At 40.5% G+C, this 22,201-nt stretch overlaps 2 protein-coding genes across 3 annotated transcripts in view; one reads left to right on the forward strand and one right to left on the reverse strand.

Annotated features, from left to right (window-relative positions):
• The window catches only part of rtf2 (replication termination factor 2), a 168,091-nt gene that overhangs the window by 73,604 nt on the left and 72,286 nt on the right, over positions 1 to 22,201 (forward strand). The window lies entirely within an intron of this gene.
• gcnt7 (glucosaminyl (N-acetyl) transferase family member 7) lies at positions 620 to 21,633 on the reverse strand. Its single transcript, XM_087995022.1, has 4 exons — positions 21,428 to 21,633; positions 6,154 to 7,172; positions 4,076 to 4,171; positions 620 to 2,238 (listed from the first exon to the last, which is right to left on the reverse strand). The coding sequence occupies exons 2-4, from the start codon at positions 7,136 to 7,138 to the stop codon at positions 2,045 to 2,047; spliced, it is 1,275 nt and encodes a 424-aa protein (XP_087851148.1). The 5' UTR covers positions 7,139 to 7,172; positions 21,428 to 21,633; the 3' UTR covers positions 620 to 2,044.

The following is a 22,201-nucleotide window of genomic DNA, read 5'->3' on the forward strand; positions in this document are numbered from 1 at the left end:
GTCTTGAGTATATATGTAAAGAGGCTTTTGAGGCAATGGATGCATGTTATGGCAGACCTTTGTATTTTGTAAGTTACTCTTGTATTAAGTAAAAGATTGGCTTCAGAATGAATTAACAGCTGCCTTCAAAACATCTGCAATACTGCAGTGACTGGGTGGCATGGTGGCTCAGTGGTTAGCACTGCTGCCTCGCAGTGCCAGGGACCCGAGTTTGATTCCACCCCTGCGTTTGCACAATCTCCCTGTGTCTGTGTGGATTTCCTCCCGGTGTTTCAGTTTCCTCCAACAGTCCAAAGATGTGCAGATTAGGTGACCATGCTGTATTGCCCATAGTGTTCAGGTATGTGCAGGCTAGGTGGATTAGTTGTGGGAATTACAGGGTTACAGGGATAGGGTAAGGATTGGGTCTGGATAGGCTGTTCTCCGAAGGGTTGGTGTGGACTCAGTGGTCTGAGTGGCCTGTTTTCACACTTGGGGATTCGATGACTGTCAGCCTACATGTTATGCTCAAATCCTGGAATGTACCTTGAATCCACAGCTCTTGAATTTGGAAATCAGAATTCAAATAACATAAGCTGAAACCAGACATAGAATTAAGGGATTCTGGAAATCTTTTTTATAGAACTCTGTAATTACTTTATTATCAATTCAGCATTTACATTTAGCAATTGGAGATTTAACATTACCAATACAGAGAGTTTAATTTTCTGTACAATCAACAATTTTATTAAAGTCACACATATAAATGAGTATTCATACCTGATTCAGTGTACATGATGACATTCTTATAAAACAGAAAATAATGGCTTGCCTGTATTACAAAAACTATCTTAATGTTGACAAAGATTGCTTTTCCATGGTAATTTGAGGTAGAGAGAGCATGTATTTTTGATTACGAGATTTAGCCTCATACACATTTACAGCTCAGGAGGCAGTTATTTGGCCTATCATGTCAGCAAAGATCTGACTACGCTAAGTCTATTTTCCAGCTTTTCCCCATAGCTCTGGGGGCTATTACAACACAAGTGAATATCTAAATATTACTCCAAAGTTAAAAGGTTCTGACTCCAGGCAATTAGTTCCAGACATCCTCCACCCTCTGGGTCAAAACGTTTCTCCTCAACTCCTTTCTTAGCCTTTACCTCCTGCCTTAAGTCTTTGGCCCTTGGTTATTGACAAACTCTTCTAATGGAAAAAGTGTGTTTCTATCCCCCAAACTATCTGTTCCCCTCATTATCTTACACAGTTCCGTTAGGTCCTGTCTCAACCTTTGTTGCATGAAAGAAAACGACACTAGCTAATCTAATCTTTCATCAGAATATATACAAACATACAAAATAGCATCAGGAGTAGACAATTCAGCTCTCACACTTGCCCCACCATTCTGTAAAGTCATGTCTTTCTGCCTGAGACCTCAATTCCTCTTTTGTGTCAGCTCTTCATAGCTTTTCACTCTTCTAATTCAAAAGTCTACCTACATTCTCTTTAAATATTTTCAATGACTTAGCCTCCACAATTCTTTGGGGTTGAGAATTTCAGACTTGACCACCCTCTGGGAGCAGGCATTTTTTTGGCATCTCAATTTTAAATGAGTGTCCTGTTTTTCAGTAACACTAGCCCCTAGTTTGAGAAATGGCTAAGCTGTCTTCAAGTAGACTGGAAAGGCAACTATCTCAAACATATGACAAAATAAATTAAATTAGTTGTTTCATACTGATGCAGTGCAGTTGTCAATCAAGTGATATTTTCCACAAACTAAATTACCTAAGTGGTGTCAAGAGGCAAGCAATTTATATAGATGTAAATAATATATACCTTCTATGATTCATTAGGAATTAAATAGTCATTCATCCAGTTTTGTTTATTCTTCATTGCACCCATGTACATCAACAACTATCTCCTAAAATTCTTTAGCAATCTAAAAGCTTATGGTAGACACCAGAGAACCAGTTCCAGAATTCCGAGATTAATTTAGAATTATATTAACTGCTTTTAGTCAAATCTTCCTTCTTGCTTAAATCTTAATCCTCATATCAAAATATTCTTAATCCTCGAAGTACCAGTGTGGCTGTATAGTTCCTGAAGCTTGGCTAAGTGTGCGATTCCTATGCCATTTCTCGATACACTTAACAGTCAGAGGGGACGACATTTCAAATTTATTGGCAAACATATCTTGTTGTTCAACAATCCATTTTAAATCTTTGAGGCCATACACACAAATGTCGTGGACGTAATGTCCTGGAAAATAAAAGCATCTGTTATTAAAATACTGACATGAACACATTACAACAAAGGTAATGATTTGAAACAGGTATCTTGAGTTTTGTGTAAACCCACGTGTAATGCCTTATTTCTAGCTACAGTTCTCCTGCATTAGAGAATGTTGCACAATGTGCTCTGTCAGTTTGCTTCAATTGGCTTAGCAGCTGTGATGCAAAATGGGGTTGGTCTGTTGGCATTCAAACCTGGTTTGTTGTATTTTTAGTTCATTGAGCGGGACAGTCATCAAGATCACGTTGAGATGCTGTGTTTTTGTTTTAAACTGCAATATATGTTTGTTGTGATACGATCAAATCATCACGTAGCTTGATATTCACTGCCTCTACTTTTATTTGCCCGAGTTACCAAGGGTGGAACTCTTGTCCTCATTACGAGCCAATGCTGTTTGCCAAAGAGGGGAGAAATTAGGACTTTAAAAGCATCTTCCTTTCTTGAGTCTAAAAGAACCATGACTGACCACAGGCCACATTCCACTTAATAAGTTTGCTAAAGCCAAAAAAAAAGGGTTGGAAAATACCTTTTTAAAATTAGTTCATTAACGAGATTTGGATGTCACTGGCTAGAACCCTGACAATGTAGAAGCAGGCCATTTGATCCATCTAGTCCACACTGACCCTCTGAAGAGCATCCCACTCAGGCCCACACTGCTACCCTGCATTTTCCATGGCTAATCTACCTAACCTGCACATCTTTAGACTGTCTGAGGAAACCCACGCAGACACGGAGAAAATATACAACACAGTGGAAGCCAGTGTTTATTGCCCATCCTTAATTGTCCACAGGGCAGTTAAGAACCAAACACATTGTAGTGGGTGTGGAGTCACATGTAGGTTAGAATCATAGAATCCCTACAGTGTGGAAACAGCCCATTCAACCTAACAAGTCCACACCAGCCCTCCAAGGAGTAACCCACCCAGACTCATTCCCCTACCCTACTATTCTACATTTTCCCTGACTAACGTACCTAACCTACACATTCCAGAACACTATAGGCAATTTAGCATGACCAGTTTATCTAACCTGCACATCTCTGGATTGTGGGAGGAGACCGGAGCACTCTGAGGAAACCCACAGAGACACTGGGAGAATGTGCAAACTTTACGCAGACAGTCGCCTGAGGCTGGAATAGAACTCTGATCTCAGGCGCTGTGAGGCAGCAGTGCTAACCACTGAGCTACCGTGGATTGCACGGTTAGATGAGGTTAGGCCAGGAAACCTCCTTCACTAAAGGAATTAATGAACCAGATCAATATTTATGACAATCAGCAGTGGTTACGTGATCTCCAATAGCTGAAGATTTCCGATTCTGCAATAATGGGTTTCAAACCCTGCGCTCCAGAACATTAGCCTCTGCTTTTGGAGTGTGTTTTAGATTACTTACAGTGTGGAAACAGGCCCTTCGGCCCAACCAACCTGCCGAACTGCAACCCACCCAGACCCATTCCCCTACATTTACCCTGCACCTAACAGTACAGGCAATTTAGCATGGCCAATTTACCTAAACTGCACATCTTTGAACTGTGGGAGGAAACCGGAGCACCCGGAGGAAACCCACGCAGAGATGGGGAGAATGTGCAAACTCAACACAGTCCCTGAGGCGGGAATTGAACCCGGGTCTCTGGCGCTGTGATTGGGGGCACCAAAATTGGTAACCCCGTGCCTTAGGGAAAACTGAGTTTTCTGATGCAGGAGTCACTTATTGATTTTTATTTTGAGTATGTTTGCATTATTAAAATACAGTTCAGTGAGGGTGAAGGATCCTCAACTGTAGGATTAAATATTCTCTACTGCTTACCATTACAGTTAACAGGTGATGGTCCTGCATTGGGTGCCCATTTTATAGCCCTTACGTTGCCTTCCCATGTACAGTCTGGGGTTGCACCAGGTGCATCTGGAAAGAGAAATGAATGATAAACATTTTCTTATATACAGTACCATACTACCTTAAAATGTCTGAACAACTTGAAGAGAACATTTATTCCTAAGTTATTGGGGCTGTTGGATGTGGTGGCTGGGGGAGAGAGTAATGAGTTGTATAAGTTAAGTTTAAGTGGTTGCAAGTTATGGATACTCATTAGATAATTGTTTCAGCATGACCTGACTTATCGCCCTTTTGTTATGGTTACATGTATGCCCGGGTTGGCTTTGGAGAGGCAGCACATGGTGTTGTCATTGTAGTTGAAACCTTCTGTGATCAGTGAGTTGATGCAGTAGCTGGAGATCATCACTAGCCTCAGGAATTACATTTTAATTTAATTTCCTTTGAAGTTTTTGTTTCAGCCATGGAGTCCCTTTTAAAGGACTGTCAGTTTCAATTGCAAATGACCAGGCATTGGGAATGTGTGTTTGAAACCCATCATGGTGGAATTTAAATAAGACATGTAGCTGTGAATGAGTGGTTAAGGTAATGGATTTGAAATCTTTTGGTGTTTCTCTACGTAAGTTTGAATCCTGATTGAAACTATGAGAAATGTAGTCAATGATATAGTAAGCATGTTATTGTGCTACTATTCCAGAGGACCAGGCTAGGGTTCAAATTTCAACTCATTTGTTGATAGAACTTGGAGAGGCACTTATTGACACTGGTGGGAGGTTATAGTGTTTGGTGCTACTTTCTGCTGATCACAAAAATGGGATAGCTATCAAGTCCAAAAGTGCAAAAAGTCTACTCAAATGGGTTGCTTTAAAAAATCATTATTACTACAGTCCTTAAAAAAAAATCCAAATAATTCAAAGTTGTGACTTTTTGCAATTACCACTTCAGAATTCATCTCAATTAGATTAGATTAGATTACATTACAGTGTGGAAACAGGCCCTTTGGCCCAACAAGTCCACACCGACCCGCCGAAGCGCAACCCACCCATAACCCTACATTTACCCCTATACCTAACACTACGGGCAATTTAGCATGGCCAATTCACCTGACCCTGCACATCTTTGGACTGTGGGAGGAAACCGGAGCACCCGGAGGAAACCCACGCAGACACAGGGAGAACGTGCAAACTCCACACAGTCGCCTGAGGCGGGAATTGAACCCAGGTCTCTGGCGCTGTGAGGCAACAGTGCTAACCACAGTGCCACCGTGCCGCCCACCAAATTTTACCTTTTGAATTATTGAACCAGTTATGGAGTATTTCAATTAAATTCTAAATCAATTAATTTGACCATGCTCATTTGGAATTTATGAAGCGGAAATATCATGGATTTCAAAGGCATATTTTATGGTCAGCCATGCTCTTGTGACAATTGGTGCTCATATCATTATGTAAATGATGAACCATATTTACAGTTTCTTGCACTGACTAAAATAATTCCAAATAAAATGAATGCCAATCTAGTTCTTATAATAATACAAGCTACAGGTTGATATATCAGAGAATGTAGGAAATATATTTTTAAAATTCTTCAGTATTCATCTACTTGAGGGTGTCTTCTGAAAAAAGAGCACCTGTTCACTTTGAGCACAGTGTACACATAATTTAGTTATGTTACAAGTTATAATGTGTATGCCGAGTAAAATCACAATGCACAGCATTTTCTTTCCAGTTTAAATTTGGAAATACATCTCTGGGCATCTTGTTCTATACATTTTATTTATTTATTTGTGTTGATTTGTATCATTTTGTTCCATGACCAATTTGCCTAGTCACCTTTATACAGACCAGAGAACAATGTGCCCCCCCAATTACAGACTGAACACACAGACTGTGAACTGGGCATGCTATTCTTCATGATTTTTTTCATACTGTGAAATGGAGCCTGCAGTGTTTGTTTCTGAAACCAACCCTATCATATTAAACTCCATTAACCATGAAAAACCTTTCACCTGTGTCTAACCAGCAAATAACCTCATTGACCTTTTTCGAGCTCACCCTTTAAACGATTCATTGTCACCCAGAAATGCTCATCAGGGCTGTATGTATCCCGCGACCACTCGAGAAGAGCTTTGGCACGTGTGTCTTCCAATATGAATTGCACAAAGTTTCTTGTGAGTGCATAGTATGCCGTTCCAAAATAAATAGAGATATCCAGAGGTAGTTTGGCTTTCTTTTTGTTAAGTCGATAAACATAAGCTTCAGCATTATTGATGTGCTCTTTGTAGCTGTACTCTGTCCTGTATTTCATATTTGGTGGTTGTTGTATTCCTGGTGTAATATTCTTGCCCTGCCATTTACTTTTAATGTGCAAAATGATTTCCCTGTTTGTTTTAATTGGGAAATCTTGTCCACAGAGATTGATGACATGCTTCCACTTAACCTTTGAGGTTACAAGATCTTTCATACAATTTATGTCTGCTTGCAGGCGTGAAAAACCAGCATAAACAACATGTTCCATTTTTGAAGCTACAAAGATATTTTCAAAGCAGTCAGTCAATTTCTTCACTTTTCTTTTGTAATCTTCTGGTGACTTTTGGTCAACATGAATGCAATAAACATTGTCTGGGTTATAAATTGCTCGCAGAAGTTTTACAAACATTTCAAACTCTTTGTGAATTGTGATAATATAAGCCAAGGGATAGCTGGCTTCTTCTTCTGACAGTGAACCTGTTATGAAGTGATATTCTTCTTTGAATCTGATGCAGTTGACTGGGTCTTGAATGTGAAATGTTTCTGGCTCGTCCTGCTTTTGACAATGGTTTCCAAGTTGGCATGCTTCCTCATCACCATTTATTATTGCAGGACAGTATCCACTACAATTATGAAAAACCACGTTGGTGCTGTTCCTTTGCACAATATAATTCTTAAAGCAATTTGGATGTTTGATAATTTCTACAAATATGAAGATAGCTGATAAAAGAATTAACCCGAAGCACCATTTCATTCCAAATTTGCTCATGTTGGAGTTTAAGTAGACCATGTTGTAATTGAGAAGCCTACTTTTCTTCTTTTAGCTGTAAATAATCAGAATGGAGTTAGTATTTGTCATTAAGTGCAGCATGATTAGATAATTAAAATTTTGGGTTTTGAGTTAGGTGTGAACTATCGTTAAAGCTAACTTTTGTTGTAGAAAATCTAACGAATCACATGGTTGTAATCCTGTCCAAAACTATGATATTGGGTATTGTGTTGAGTTATCTGATCTCAGTAAGAGTACATATCAAGTATTGTATCACTTTCCTGATTTTTAGCTTAGGCAAATGTTGCAAGATACCTGCAATTCAATGCTGCCAAAAAACATACTCTAGAAAACATAGGTTTAGGGAAAAATATTGCCGCCCCTGTGTAGCTTAATTCGCAGGTTAAATTATCAAACAACTTAATTGTCAGGAAAATACATGAGAAAATTGAGGGGTTTGCAAAATACCTAGATGATCAGTATCTTCCAGTTAGTCACAACAATTTATTAAAGTTTTTAAATGTAATCATAGAGTCATAGAGCTGTACAGCATGGAAACTGACCGTTCGGTCCAACCTGTTCATGCCGACCAGTTATCCCAACCCAATCTAGTCCCACCTGCCAGCACCCCGCCCATATCCCTCCAAACCCTTCCTATTCATATACCTATCCAAATGCCTCTTAAATGTTGCAATTGTACTAGCCTCCACCACATCCTCTGGCAGCTCATTCCATACACGTACCACCCTCTGCGTGAAAAAGTTGCCCCTTAGGTCTCTTTTATATCTTTCCCCTCTCACCCTAAACCTATGCCCTCTAGTTCTGGACTCTCCGACCCCACGGAAAAGGTTTTGTCTATTTACCCGATCCGTGTCCCTCATAATTTTGTTAACCTCTATAAGGTCATCCCTCAGCCTCCAACGCTCCAGGGAAAACAACCCAGCCTGTTCAGCCTCTCCCTGTAGCTCAAATCCTCCAACCCTGGCAAAATCCTTGGAAATCTTTTCTGAACTCTTTCAAGTTTCACAACATCTTTCCGATATGAAGGAGACCAGAATTGCAAGCAATATTCCAACAGTGGCCTAACCAATGTCCTGTACAGCCGCAACATGACCTCCCAACTCCTGTACTCAATACTCTGACCAATAAAGGAAAGCATACCAAACGCCGCCTTCACTATCCTATCCACCTGCGACTCCACTTTCAAGGAGCTATGAACTTGCACTCCAAGGTCTCTTTGTTCAGCAACACTCCCTAGGACCTTACCATTAAGTGTATAAGTCCTGCTAAGATTTGCTTTCCCAAAATGCAGCACCTCACATTTATCTGTATTAAACTCCATCTGCCACTTCTCAGCCCATTGGCCCATTTGGTCCAGATCCTGTTATAATCTGAGGTAACCCTCTTTGCTATCCACTACACCTCCAATTTTGGTGTCATCTGCAAACTTACTAACTATACCTCTTATGCTTGCATCCAAATCATTTATGTAAATGACAAAAAGTAGAGGACCCAGCACCGATCCTTGTGGCACTCCACTGGTCACAGGCCTCCAATCTGGAAAACAACCCTCCACCACCACCCTCTGTCTTCTACCTTTTGCGCCAGTTATGTATCCAAATGACTAGTTCTCCCTGTATTCCATGAGATCTAACCTTGCTAATCAGTCTCCCATGGGGAACCTTGTCGAATGCCTTACTGAAGTCCATAGAGATCACATCTACTGCTCTGCCCTCATCAAACTTCTTTGTTACTTCTTCAAAAAACTCAATCAAGTTTCTGAGACATGATTTCCCACGCACAAAACCATGTTGACTCTCCCGAATCAATCCTTGCCTTTCCAAATACATGTACATCCTGTCCCTCAGGATTCCCTCCAACAACTTGCCCACCACCGAGGTCAGGCTCACCGGTCTATAGTTTCCTGGCTTGTCTTTACCGCTCTTCTTAAACAGTGTTACCATGTTTGCCAACCTCCAGTCTTCTGGGACCTCACCTGTGACTATCGATGATACAAATATCTCAGCAAGAGGCCCAGCAATCACTTCTGTAGCTTCCCACAGAGTTCTCGGGTATACCTGATCAGATCCTGGGGATTTATCCACCTTTAACCGTTTCAAGACATCCAGCACTTCCTCCTCTGTAATCTGGACATTTTGTAAGATGTCACCATCTATTTCCCTACAGTCTATATCTTTCTTATACTTTTCCACAGTAAATACTGATGCAAAATATTCATTTAGTATCTCCCCCGTTTTCTGTGGCTCCACACAAAGGATGCCTTGCTGATCTTTGAGGGGCACTATTCTCTCCCTAGTTACCCTTTTGTCCTTAATATATTTGTAAAAACCCTTTGGATTCTCCTTAATTCTATTTGCCAAAGCTATCTCATGTCCCTGTTTTGCCCTCCTGATTTCCCTCTTAAGTATACTCCTATTTTCTTTATACTCTTCTAAGGATTCACTCGATCTATCCTGTCTATACCTGACATATGCTTCCTTCTTTTTCTTAACCAAACCCTCAATTTCTTTAGTCATCCAGCATTCCCTATACCTACCAGCCTTCCCTTTCACTCTGACAGGAATATACTTTCTCTGGATTCTTGTTATCTCATTTCTGAAGGTGTCCCATTTTCCAGCCGTCCCTTTATCTGCGAACATCTGCCTCCAATCAGCTTTTGAAAGTTCTTGCCTAATACCGTCAAAATTGGCCTTTCTCCAATTTAGAACTTCAACTTTTAGATCTGGTCTGTCCTTTGCCATCACTATTTTAAAACAAATAGAATTATGGTCGCTGGCCCCAAAGTGCTCCCCCACTGACACCTCAGTCACCTGCCCTGCCTTATTTCCCAAGAGTAGGTCAAGTTTTGCACCTTCTGTAGTTGGTACATCCACATACTGAATCAGAAAATTGTCTTGTACACACTTAAGAAATTCCTCTTCATCTAAACCTTTAACACTATGGCAGTCCCAGTCAATGTTTAGAAAGTTAAAATCCCTGACCATAACTACCCTATTATTCTTATTGATAGCTGTGATCTCCTTACAAGTTTGTTTCTCAATTTCCCTCTGACTATTAGGGGGTCTATAATACAATCCCAATAAGGTGATCATCCCTTTCTTATTTCTCAGTTCCACCCAAATAACTTCCCTGGATGTATTTCTGGGAATATCCTCCCTCAGCTCAGCTGTAATGCTATCCCTTATCAAAAATGCCACTCCCCCTCCTCTCTTGCCTCCCTTTCTATCCTTCCTGTAGCATTTGGAACATAGAACAATACAGCGCAGAACAGGCCCTTCGGCCCTCAATGTTGTGCCGACCAGTGAAGTATTCTCAGCTCGTCCCCCTACACTATCCCAAAATCATCCATGTGCTTATCTAAGGATTGTTTAAATCTCCCTAATGTGACTGAGTTGACTACATTAGCAGGTAGGGCATTCCCTGCCCTTAGCACTCTCTACGTAAAGAACCTGCCTCTGGCATCTGTCTTAAATCTATCACCCCTCAATTTGTAGTTATACCCCCTCGTACATGCTGACGTCATCATCCTAGGAAAAAGGCTTTCACTGTCTACCCTATCTAATCCTCTGATCATCTTGTATGTCTCTATCAAATCCCCTCTTAGCCTTCTTCTTGCCAATGAGAAAAGGTTCAAGTCTCTCAACCTTTCCTCATAAGATCTTCCCTCCTGACCAGGCAACATCCTGGTAAATCTCCTCTGCACCTTTTCCAATGCTTCCACATCCTTCCCGAAATATGGGGACCAGAACTGTACATAACATTCCAAGTGTGGCCGCACTAACGTTTTGTATAGTTGCAGCATAATACTGCGGCTGCGGAACTCGATCTCTCTACCAATTAAACCTAACTCACCGTATGTCTTCTTAACAGCACTATACACCTGGGTGGCAACTTTCAGGGATCTATGTACATGGAGTCCAAAATCCCTCTGCACATCCACACTACCAAGAATCTTTCCATTGACCCAGTACTCTGCCTTCCTGTTATTCTTCCCAAAGTGCATCACCTCCCATTTAGCTACATTAAACTCCATTTGCCACCTCTCAGCCCAATTCTGCAGTTTATCCAAGTCCCCCTGCAACCTGTAACATTCTTCTAAACTGTCCACTACTCCACCAACTTTAGTGTCGTCTGCAAATTTACTAATCCATCCACCTATGCCTGCGTCTAAGTCATTTATAAAAATGACAAAAAAAACAATGTTGTATCCTGGAACATTAAGCTACCCGTCCTGCCCATCCTTGAGTCATGTTTCCGTAATTGCTATGATATCCCAGTCCCATGTTCCTAACCATACCCTGAGTTCATCTGCCTTCCCTGTTAGGCCCTTTGCATTGAAATAAATGCAGTTTAATTTATTAGTCCTATTTTGTCCCTGCCTGCCCTGACTGTTTGACTCACTTCTGTTCTCGGCTGTACCCGTCTCTTTCCACACTATCTCCCTGGGCCCCACTCCCCCACCTTACTAGTTTAAATCCTCCCAAGCAGTTCTAGCAAATTTCCCTGCCTGTATGTTAGTCCCCTTCCAATTTAGGTGCAATCTGTCCTTCTTGTACAGGTCACTTCTACCCAAAAGAGATTCCAATGATCCAAAAATGTGAATCCTTCTCCCATACACCAGCTCCTCAGCCATGCATTCATCTGCTCTATCCTCCTATTCCTGCCCTCACTAGCTCGTAGCACTGGGAGTAATCCAGATATAACTACACTTGAGGACCTCCTTTTTAAATTTCTGCCTAACTCTCTGTAACATCCCTTCAGAGTCTCAATCTTTTCCCTTCCAATGTTGTTGGTTCCAATGTGGACAATGACCTCTTGCTGGCCCCTCTCCCCCGTGAGAACACTCTGCACCCTCTCTGAGACATCCTTGATCCTGGCACCAGGGAAACAATACACCATTCTGCTTTTTCTCTGCTGGCCACAGAAACGTCTGTCTGTACCTCTGACTACAGAATCCCCTAACACAAGTGATCTCTTGGAAGCTGATGTACCCCCTCGTTGCATTAGAGCCAGTCTCAACACCAGAAACTTGGCTGTTCGTGCTTCATTCCCCTGAGAATCCATCACCCCCTGCATTTTCCAAAACAGCATATTTGTTTGAAATGGGTATATCCACAAAAGACTCCTGCACTAGCTGCCTACTTCTCTTACCCTTCCTGGTGTTAACCCATCTGTGACTGTATCTGAGACTTTCCCCCCTTCCTATAACTGCCATTCATCACATACTGTTGCTGTTGCAAATTCCTCATCGCTTCTATCTGTCTCTCCAACCGATCTACTCGATCTACTCGATCTGACAAGATTCGCCTCCAACAGCATTTATGGCAGAAATAATCCGCAGTAACCCTGAAACTCTCTTTAAACTCCCACATCTGACAAGAAGTACACATCACTGCAAAGGCCATTTTTTGCTCCTTCACAATCTACAGACCCAGAAAATAACACTGTCTTACTCCTCTACAAACACTGCCCCAGGTTAAATTAATAGCTATGGCTTATATTTTAAGTTTAATCAAGAGACTTATCTCAAAAAACATATAATCAAGAAAGAATCCTCTATACTCACTAATGCAGCCTTTCTCTTGGACAGACTTAAAACAACAATTAACTTATCTGATTCTGTGTTGTGAACTTCACCCAACAGTTCCTCCAAGATTTAGTTGTGAATTTCACTGTTTGTTAATTTTCCCAGATGCACTCCGATGTCCAGCGATACACCAATTCAAACAGCAAAGGCGGTAAACTGTGCAGGTTCTCTGTCTGTCTGTCTGTCTGTCTGTCTGTCTGTCTCTCTGTCTGTCTCTCTGTCTGTCTCTCTGTCTGTGTCTGTGTCTCTCTCTCTCTCTTGCACTGTCCTCACCATTGTCCTTTTAAACTGCTTTTTTGACTTTTTTTTTCCCAAAGTTCCAAAACAATGCAACAGCATATAAAACAATAATTGCTGCTCCTGGAATTTGAGGAAATACCTCCAACACCTAACATACCTCAAAAAAAAAGCAGCTCTTACAGCCAGAAATTTTTCCCGTCCTCCATCTTGGATTACCCAGAATCCTCCCCTTTCAGTTAATGCACATCACAATACTAAACTAACTTAATGAGACCCTGCTACTGCACTGACGCCTCCAAAAGGTCTTCACCATAACACTAATTCACCCACCCCCAACCACCTTATCCACTGAATCCCCTCACTAAAATGTTCATTCCTTCAGAATTCCTCAATAAACCTCTCATCATAGCTGTAAGTTCTGCCAAAACAAAGTGAGCAGAACAGAGGGAGACGGTGGATGAGATGATGGTGAGCAGAAGGGGAAGTAGTGGCAGTAGGGAAGTGGTGAGTGGAAGAGTTGGGGAAAGATGCAGCAAGTGGTCTTACTGAGGCAATTCAAAGTCTTCTTGTTGCTGCAGGGATGTTACTGATTAGCCAGAGGCTGCACATTTTCCTGCCTGGTTTCAGCAATGAGTGAGGGGCTCATTTGGGGTATCAAGTATCAGAGTGAGGGCACATTATTAATAGTTTGTTGATTATGTTGAAGATACATGGTTGGTGGTATTGTTTGATTAAGAACTGAGCATGCATAAATAATTTACTTTTCATAAATCCGTGTTGACTGTGTCTTAATAAAATTGAGTTATTTGATGCAGTGGTAGTGCTCCTACCTCTGGGTCAGGTTTAAGTCCCACCTGTCTCCAGTGTAGCATAACATGTTAGAACAGATTGATTTTGTTTTGAAAGAAAATTACTTGGGACAGGAAGGAAGCAGAGATGTGTTTTGCATCATATGAATAAATCTACTTTCAAGGAAAAGGTTTGTGCTTCACAATCTAACTTGGATCCATTTCACAGTCATTGGTTTATTCTGGGGCAGTTTGCTCTGGTGAGAAGTTACTTTTCAGATATTTAATATTACAATTATTTGATTTTTGAAGAGGCAAGGAAGATGATTGCTGTAATGAGGGATTTATTTGTTAAGTGTTATTGCTGTGGTTGGCTAAATTTCTCCATTGTGATCTTACTGTGTGCAACAGAAACAGGTTAATTTTTCAACCGCAGTAAAGAGATGTGCATCGAATAGGCGTTAGAAATATGTTTCTTTACTCTGGGAATAATCTGACATCATGACCTTAAAATGAGGAGTAGAAGTAGATCTTGCACTCCTGCTCTATCATTCAGTGAGATCGTGGTTCATGTTTGATTTTACTTTCACTTTTCATCCCACTCCCACATACCTTGATCGTTAGAGTCCAAAAGTCTATTAGTCTGTTTGAATATGTACCAAATCATTGTTATCTGAATAGGAGCACTGAATTCACTAAGATAACGCAATAACATGGATAGCACTATAATAAAAATCCCCTATCTATTACAAGAAAACCGCACAATCCATTGGGACCTGTAAGTCAGGAAAAAGACTCGGGCTGAACTCACAAGTACTTTGATCTGTGGGTAGCATATCTGCATATAACTAAGAGTGAGTGTACAGTACTCGACAATTGAGCTTTCATAGTTGTGTTGGGTAGAGAAGTTAAAAGATTCCCATCCCTCTGAAGAAATTACTTCAGATCCCAGTCCTAAATCCAAAGTCCAAATTCCTTGTTGAAATGTTGCATATCCTTCAACTGCCAACTGTGTTGTGAAATGTTGCGCTCTTTGTAACATTTTTACTACTAAGTGATTACAATACAGTAATATAATGTAACAAATCAAAGTGTATAAACAATTGTAACCACTGACTTTATTCTTAACCAACATTGAAATATTTTTGATGAGTCACCATTCAACATTGTCCTGCAAATCTTTATGATACTTCATGAAACCCAAGCTCAATCTCTTCTGAGTTTGCTTACTTGAGTATCTTAAAGTAACTACAGTTGTTATTTGGATGCTATTTAATAAGAGTGACTCAGTGTTATTACTCCACACATTGTGCAATAATCTGCACATTAAGAATGTTAGACTGTAATTTGGAACGATGAGTTCGTCAATGCAGAAGTCCTCAGATGCTGACTTTCAGGTCTCTTGTGGAGGCATTTGAGCTGCTTTTCGTCTGTTCCATCCTACCACTTGTCTGTAAAATTAAACATTAATCAGTGTTTTTGCAGGCCATGGGGCATTGTGCAGAAAAACAATGTGTCAACTTCATGCACAATTTGCATCTGGCACTAATCTTCCTTGCCAAAGAAGAATGAGAGTAAAGGCCAAATGGTGACCATCTCCAACAAGGGAGAATCTAACTATCAGCCTTTGACATCAAATGGCATTGGCATCATTAAATACCCCCACTATCGAAGACTGATGCTGTCCACTTGGGTTTTGCCATAAACTCTCTACTTCCTTGTCATTGACTCCATCCAATCCCACCAACTACAAACTTGAGCTGAGTAGAACGATTATCAGCTTTGGGTCCAGTTTCACACGAATTTAGTCTAAAGCTCTCACCTATCTGATTTTCTTCATGTTTACAATATTGTCAACCTGTTTGCCTGCCTTGCACAATTGTTTCAGGGTCCTGGAGATGTGCATTAAATGCACCTTTCTCCAAAACATGCATCCTATCGTATAATCTTCACACCATTTGTAATTAAATTAATTAACCTCTTCAAAGCTCCGTATGGATTCTAATTTCCGATACGTCTGTTGTGAGCATTGAGGCTTCATGTGCAGGAATACAGCATCATGGCCAGCTGACCTCAGCAACTCTATCTTTGAATCCGCTAATGGCCATATGTCTCTGAGTGAGGAGGTGAATTATTCCTTCTTTGATAATGATGGTGAAGGGGAGCAGCAGATGTTGGGGGGTGCAACAATGCAGCAGCAAACTCAGCAAGGGCTGTAGAGGGCTGGGCAAGATTGACAAAGGAGCAATGTTTAGGAAGAGCTCCTTTCTGACAACAGTCTTTGGAGAGTGTGGCCTGCTTTGTTTCCACCCCGTCCCACCAGAATGCAACCTGTAAGGATGTACAGTACACAAGTGCCAGTTTGATGATTGCTCAAGCCAATTTAATAGGAAATTATTACGGAAGTTGCATACTAGCTGTTTGGGACACATTCAGTACTTCACTGCCAAAGCTATTGGTCCACGTTCACCTGTGTAATTGCTCAGCATGTTGCATATTCAGTAAGTTGAATGGAAAGATTACATTGTAAAATGAACCATCCAGGGTCTTAGCCTCGAGCTTGCAGATTTCTGCAAAGACAATAGTGATATATAAAACTTAGTTTTCAATCCTACGTGTTGCTGAAAAAGCAGACAAAATTTAATATCTCGTAGAGTCAAAGATACCTCGAGGTTGCAGTAATGATAGAGCTTTTGCAAAGCAAGCTAGAAGGACTGACCCCAAACTATCAGTAGAACATTGCATAGAGAAACAATAATTTCATGGCATGCTGGATAAGTACATCAACTCTGTAAAATATTTCGGCCTGGGATTAAAAGAAATTGGAACTTATCTTGTAAATAAAGAGATCGCTCATGATTTGCAACATCAAATTTAGTGTGCACAATTGAAGTTTCAGCGTGGAAAACATAAAGTGCCAGTAGCCTATCGCTGTTCCTGTCCTTTGAATGAAGACGAGCCACTGCAGTGTTCCACTAAATGACATTTCAGTGTGTCATGGCTTTTCAGCATTAGCAAAAGACTTGCATACTATCCTTATTTAGATGTTGCATAAGATTGTTTGTCTGTTTGAAGATATCAATGCTGTGAGGAGAAGAAATATTTTACAACAGTATCCTGATGAACTCCTTGATTAACAGAAATAAAGTGTGTGATAAGTCATTACAAGAGAAAGCAAGACATTTGTGCAAAAGTTTTGGCAAGAGGCTATGATTTATGTAGAGATTCGTATGCCAAGGATTTGAGATGCCCAAGGTAATGACTGGAGTGCTGGAGTCTGGATTATAAGTTTAATGGTAGAAAAACCATCATAAAACCCTTCGGAAACAGACCAAAATTTTTTTGAATAATGAATAACTGGAAAGTTAGCAGTCTCAAAAATGTCAGCAAATAAAGGAATCAGAATTTGAAAGAAGTGTTGTAAGTTTGATCAAATTTCCAGTAAAAGGCCTGTGAATAAGAAAGATTAAAGTTATCATAGTGTTTAGGTGTAAGTTTATTCTGGGATGCAAGAATGATTGATTCCGGCAGGAACTAGTAAACACAAAATTTACAGTCTACAAGTAAATGAGGCCTAGCCCTGAAATCCCACTTCTTTGAAAATTGATGCCTGCATTTCCCATTTCATGTTTGTGGGGAGGCAGGCTGAGGAGGCTGCCAGTGCCTGAGGCAGGCTGAATGAAAAACTTGTCTTGGTCCTTCAGCATTGTACCCAATGATCAAAATAAATGAATAAAATATAAAACATTCTTCCAGCCCTCATCCTTCACTCCTCCCTGACCCCACACATTCTCCATGCCCAATCAAATCAGCTAATGCCCTCTACCTCCTCCCATGATTCCACATGCCCCCTGCTGTCCCATGTACACGTAATCCATTATACCATCCAAAGAGAAAACACACAAAGATTACAGTTATTCTGTCAGGTGTAACATGATAAAGCTTGCAATGAAAAGATTGTTTGTATTTGTTTGATGCTGCTAAAAGGAAACTTTAAGCTATATTTTAAATTTGATGAACTAGAATTCAGAATGGTTTAGCTTCCACCTTCATGCCATGTGTATATTAGTATGTCCTTATCTTAATTTGCTCTACATAACTATTCTAAAAATTATTTTATTATAAATTTTTGTGAGTTTTCTCTTTGGGTGGCTGTAAAATTCTTTTAACGTGATTGGTTACTTTGACATTTTCGTATGATGGTAGTCCCTCCCCAAGGAATGCCACGGTCAATACATTGCAGACTACAAACACCATCTCCAAATAGCTAATAGGTTAATTTCCAACTCTCGTTGTCATTTGTTCCTAAGAAACTTAAACGTTTAAGCTTAAACATGTTAGAAACAATGTTGGAGAGAAAGCAGAATATAAGATAGCTGTTATTTGTGCCAAATTGGGTCAGTTACACTGCTTTATGCACTGATGAGATTTTCTTAAGTTTATTGTTGCAGCTTATCTTCTGCTCTGTGGAAACAACCAATTAGCATTATCTTGTCGCACTCAGCTCCATAATTTAGGTTGTCTTTATCTGGCCCAAGTAATCAACTGAAATTTTGCTGTAAATTCTACACACCAAAAATTTGCGTACATTCTACATCCAACCACCATATGCAGCATATCTTTTTAAAATGAAAATATCTGTTATCCGTGTGCAGGCCATAGTTATTAATGACATTATTGTAAGGATTCCACTTTGTTTTGTCTTCAAAATCATCCCTCCACAACAAACCATCTTTCTATCAACTGAATTGAATGTTATGCATTTTTGAATAATATGACAACACTTCATGCATGAATAGCACCCACAATTTGCTACTAAAACCATACAAAGCATTAATTCAGCAGTGCAGCATGCATATTTAAACTTTGTTTTTCTTTCCATTAGCCATCTGTTTACTTTTTTAGTGAAGAGTGCTATTAATATCATAGTCACAAAACAAGCAAGGACGAATTTGACTGGTAGCAGATATTATTGGATCTACTTCTGCTGAAGATTACAACCCAACTAACCTGTGACCCACAAAGCATTTCTGTTGAAATTGTTAGTTTCATTGCAACTATACTTTACTTCCCTCTGCCATCCATTCCGTCCTCCTTGTGCCAAATGTAACCTGTTCCTTTCATCCCCCTGCATCAACCCCATCCCAGCTAACCCCACCTTCCTATCCCCGATTGCATTCATCCCTTGCTGTACACCTTGTTCAGGTCACTACCCATCATCATCATGATCTCGAGCCAGGATAGAACTCCACCAGCCGTCTGTCCCAGACCATTACTCTACTCTGAGCTAAATCTGAGAGACAGTGAGTCTGCAGGCGCTGGAGATCAGAGTTGAGTGTGTGTTGCTGGAAAAGCACAGCATGTCAGGCAGCGTCCAAGGAGCAGGAAAATCAATGTTTCAGGCCAGAAGCCTTCACCTGGAATGGGGCTGGGAGGAAGAATGCTTTATCTTCCACCTCAGGACCCTGCAACCCCATGGCATCAATTGGACTTCACCAGTTTCCTCATTTTCCCCATCCCCCATCTTAACCCCAGTTCCAACCTTCCAGCTCAGTACCGCCCTCACAACCTGTCCCACCTGTCAGTCTTCCTTCTCACCAATCTGCTCCACCCTCTTCTCCCACCTATCACCTTCATCCCTACCTCCATCCACCTATTGCATTCTCAGCTATCTTTTCACCAGCCCCACCTCCCCTCCCATTTATCTCTCCACCCCTGAGGCTCCCAGCCTCATTCCTGATGTAGGGCTCTGGCCCAAAACGTCAATTTTCCTGCTCCTTGGATACTGCCTGACCTATTGTTCTTTTCTGGCAACACACTCTCAACTCTAACCCAAATCTGCTAACCAGGATAAATTTATTGTTGAGCTCCCCTTTGTTTCTGCTGTTCCTTTTCTCCACCAGTTATGCAATCTGGATGACATTTCCATTAGCAATTATTAGCAAACTCACACTTTAGTTGACATGGCGTCAGAACAACTGTTCTTCAAGACATCAGCCATGAACTTAAATTCACAGAAAAAGAAAAGTCATTATGAGCGATCTACCGAATAGCATGTGGAAAAACAACACTTTTAGCTCTGATCTACAGAGTTAAAAATTGTGGTGCTGGAAAAGCACAGCAAGTTAGGTGACATCAAGGAGCCCTTTGTCAGGAATGTGGAGGGGGAAGGGGTCTGAGAGACAAATAGGTGGGTGGGGTGAAGGAAGCTGGGAACGTGATGGGGGTTGATTGTGATAGGTCACTGGGGAGCATGGATAGGTCATTGAACAAAATAACAAACAGCAGTGACCCCAAAACCAATCCTTGTGGTACACCACTAGTAACAGAACTCAAGGATGAACATTTCCCATTAACCACCACCCTGTGTCTTCTTTCAACTAGCCAATGTCTGATTCAAATCACCCTCAATCCCATGCCTCCGTATTTTGTGCAATAGTCTACAGTGGGGAACCTTATCAAATGCCTTACTGAAATCCATATACACCACATCAATCTCTTTACCCTCATCCACCTGTCTGGTCACCTTCTCCAAGAACTCAGTAAGTTTGGGGAGGCATGACCTACCCTTCACAAAACCATGTTGACTATCCCTAATCATCATATTCCTTTCTAGATGTTTAACCTTTTCCAACACTTTACACACAAATCGCAACTGAAGTAACCTACCTCTGACATCACCCCTAAACCTTCCTCCAATCACCTTGAAATTATGCCCCCTCATGATAGACATTTCTGCCATGAGAAAAGTCTCTCTCTATCCACTCTCTGCCTACGAAGGCAGTTGAAAGTTATACTTTTGTACTTAGATTCCATTTCAGGCAGTGCTGTGTTCTCATATGAAATATTGAGAAGTGCTCGGTAATGAATTCCTTCCTTCAGATTCAACGATTCATGTTATTGATAGTTTGATGGCAAGAAAAACTTTTCAGGCTGCAGCATTTATAACATGTTCTGCATAAAATCCTGAGACAGATAAGGGCTCCAAGTTTTCATGCTGAAATTGTCTTTGATGACTGAAAGAATGTTCTAGCTGGCCACCAGTGATTTGATACAGTTCTTTCTGGATGGAAAAATCATTGTTTTCTTTTTGCATTCAGTTATAGTACAGTACACTTAGCGGTTAAAGACAATGCTGCCTGCATTATGTTTGTACGTTCAACAATAACCTTTTAAAAAAAATCTTGTTTTGAAGCCAAATAATAATCTTCAGGCAGCTGAATTTATATGCTTCAGAAATATGACAGTGTAAGTGCAAGCTGTGTTCCTATGCTCCGCCTTTTTTTGTATATTTTTGATACTTGTCACTACTTGTGAAATTTCTTTGAACTTTGTTTCCTTCATATCCAAATTTACTTATATCTCTAACAATTCTGGCACAGTTATGGAAGACAAGTTAATGTGGAACATTTTAAGATTAATTGTGAGTGAAACATTTTAGGATCGAATGGAGTTCATTACATTCACATTTTTCACTTCCTGTTCTTCGTCACAGGACAAGAGCTTAATATGTCTGCACGCTTTATGCAGTATGTTCTAATTTACAGCATTTTCATTTGAAGACAGACTGATCAAATTGATACATGCCACATTACACTTGTAGCTTTAAAGTCTTTGGTTTTAGAGATTGAAACTTGATTGGTTTTAAATAGAATTTAAACACCAAAACCTTACCTTGTATCGCAGTCAGGTGAAATAACATCGTGTTTTGCGATCAGTCATTCTGGTAAAACATTTGAGTTTGATCTGAGTTCATTGACACTGCTTTCATTGCTTAGCTATATGATAACCTAGAATACTTTTGTTTGTTGCACCCAAGCAGCATTTTCACAGTTGATAGCAGAAATGACAATCAAATGCAGTAGCTGCTTCAGGGAATTTGCTCAGAGTGGGGAGGAGTTTTGGTCATGAGACTATCGTTATCATTACACCAGTTTGGGTGCTGGCTGTGTGACAAAAATGCTGCTGATTTTGTGGTGGCTGGTCTCAGTATTTGCTCATAAAAGGGATCTTAATTTTCCCCTTTACGGATATTAATACTTCTCTCACCATTTCTTGCTGTCTATAGCCACCCTTTTCTTTTAGTTCTGCTAAGAATATAGTGGTTACCGGGTTTGGAAGGTTTGAGTTAAGAAGAAAGGCTGGATAGACTGAGACTTCTTTCACTGCAGCGTGGGAAGTTGAGAGATGATCTTACAGAGGATCATAAAATAATGAGGGATACAGTTAGAGTTAATGGTCGTAGCGTTTTCCCTCGGGTGGGGGATTTCATGACAAGGAGGCACATTTTTAAGGTGAGAGGAGAGAGATTTTAAAAAGTCATGAAGGGCAAATTTTTCACAGAGGGTGGTTTGTATGTAAAATGAACTTCCTGAGGAAGTGGTGGATATCGGTACAATCAGTGTTTAAAAGACATTTGAATAAGTACACAAACAGGAAAGGTTTGCA

Source organism: Chiloscyllium plagiosum, unplaced genomic scaffold, assembly GCF_037043375.1.
Source record: "Chiloscyllium plagiosum isolate Xiang-an unplaced genomic scaffold, Cpla_swu_hap1 HiC_scaffold_15, whole genome shotgun sequence".
NCBI classification, from domain to species: Eukaryota; Metazoa; Chordata; class Chondrichthyes; order Orectolobiformes; family Hemiscylliidae; genus Chiloscyllium; species Chiloscyllium plagiosum.

Coding starts and splice junctions, on each gene's coding strand:
- gcnt7 (XM_087995022.1), bottom strand. CDS start 7,138: ATGGTCTACTTAAACTCCAACATGAGCAAATTTGGAATGAAATGGTGC. Junction 4,172..6,153: donor GACAATGAATCGTTTAAAGG/GTGAGCTCGAAA, acceptor TTCTCTTTCCAG/ATGCACCTGGTGCAACCCCA. Junction 2,239..4,075: donor ATCACCTGTTAACTGTAATG/GTAAGCAGTAGA, acceptor TTTATTTTCCAG/GACATTACGTCCACGACATT.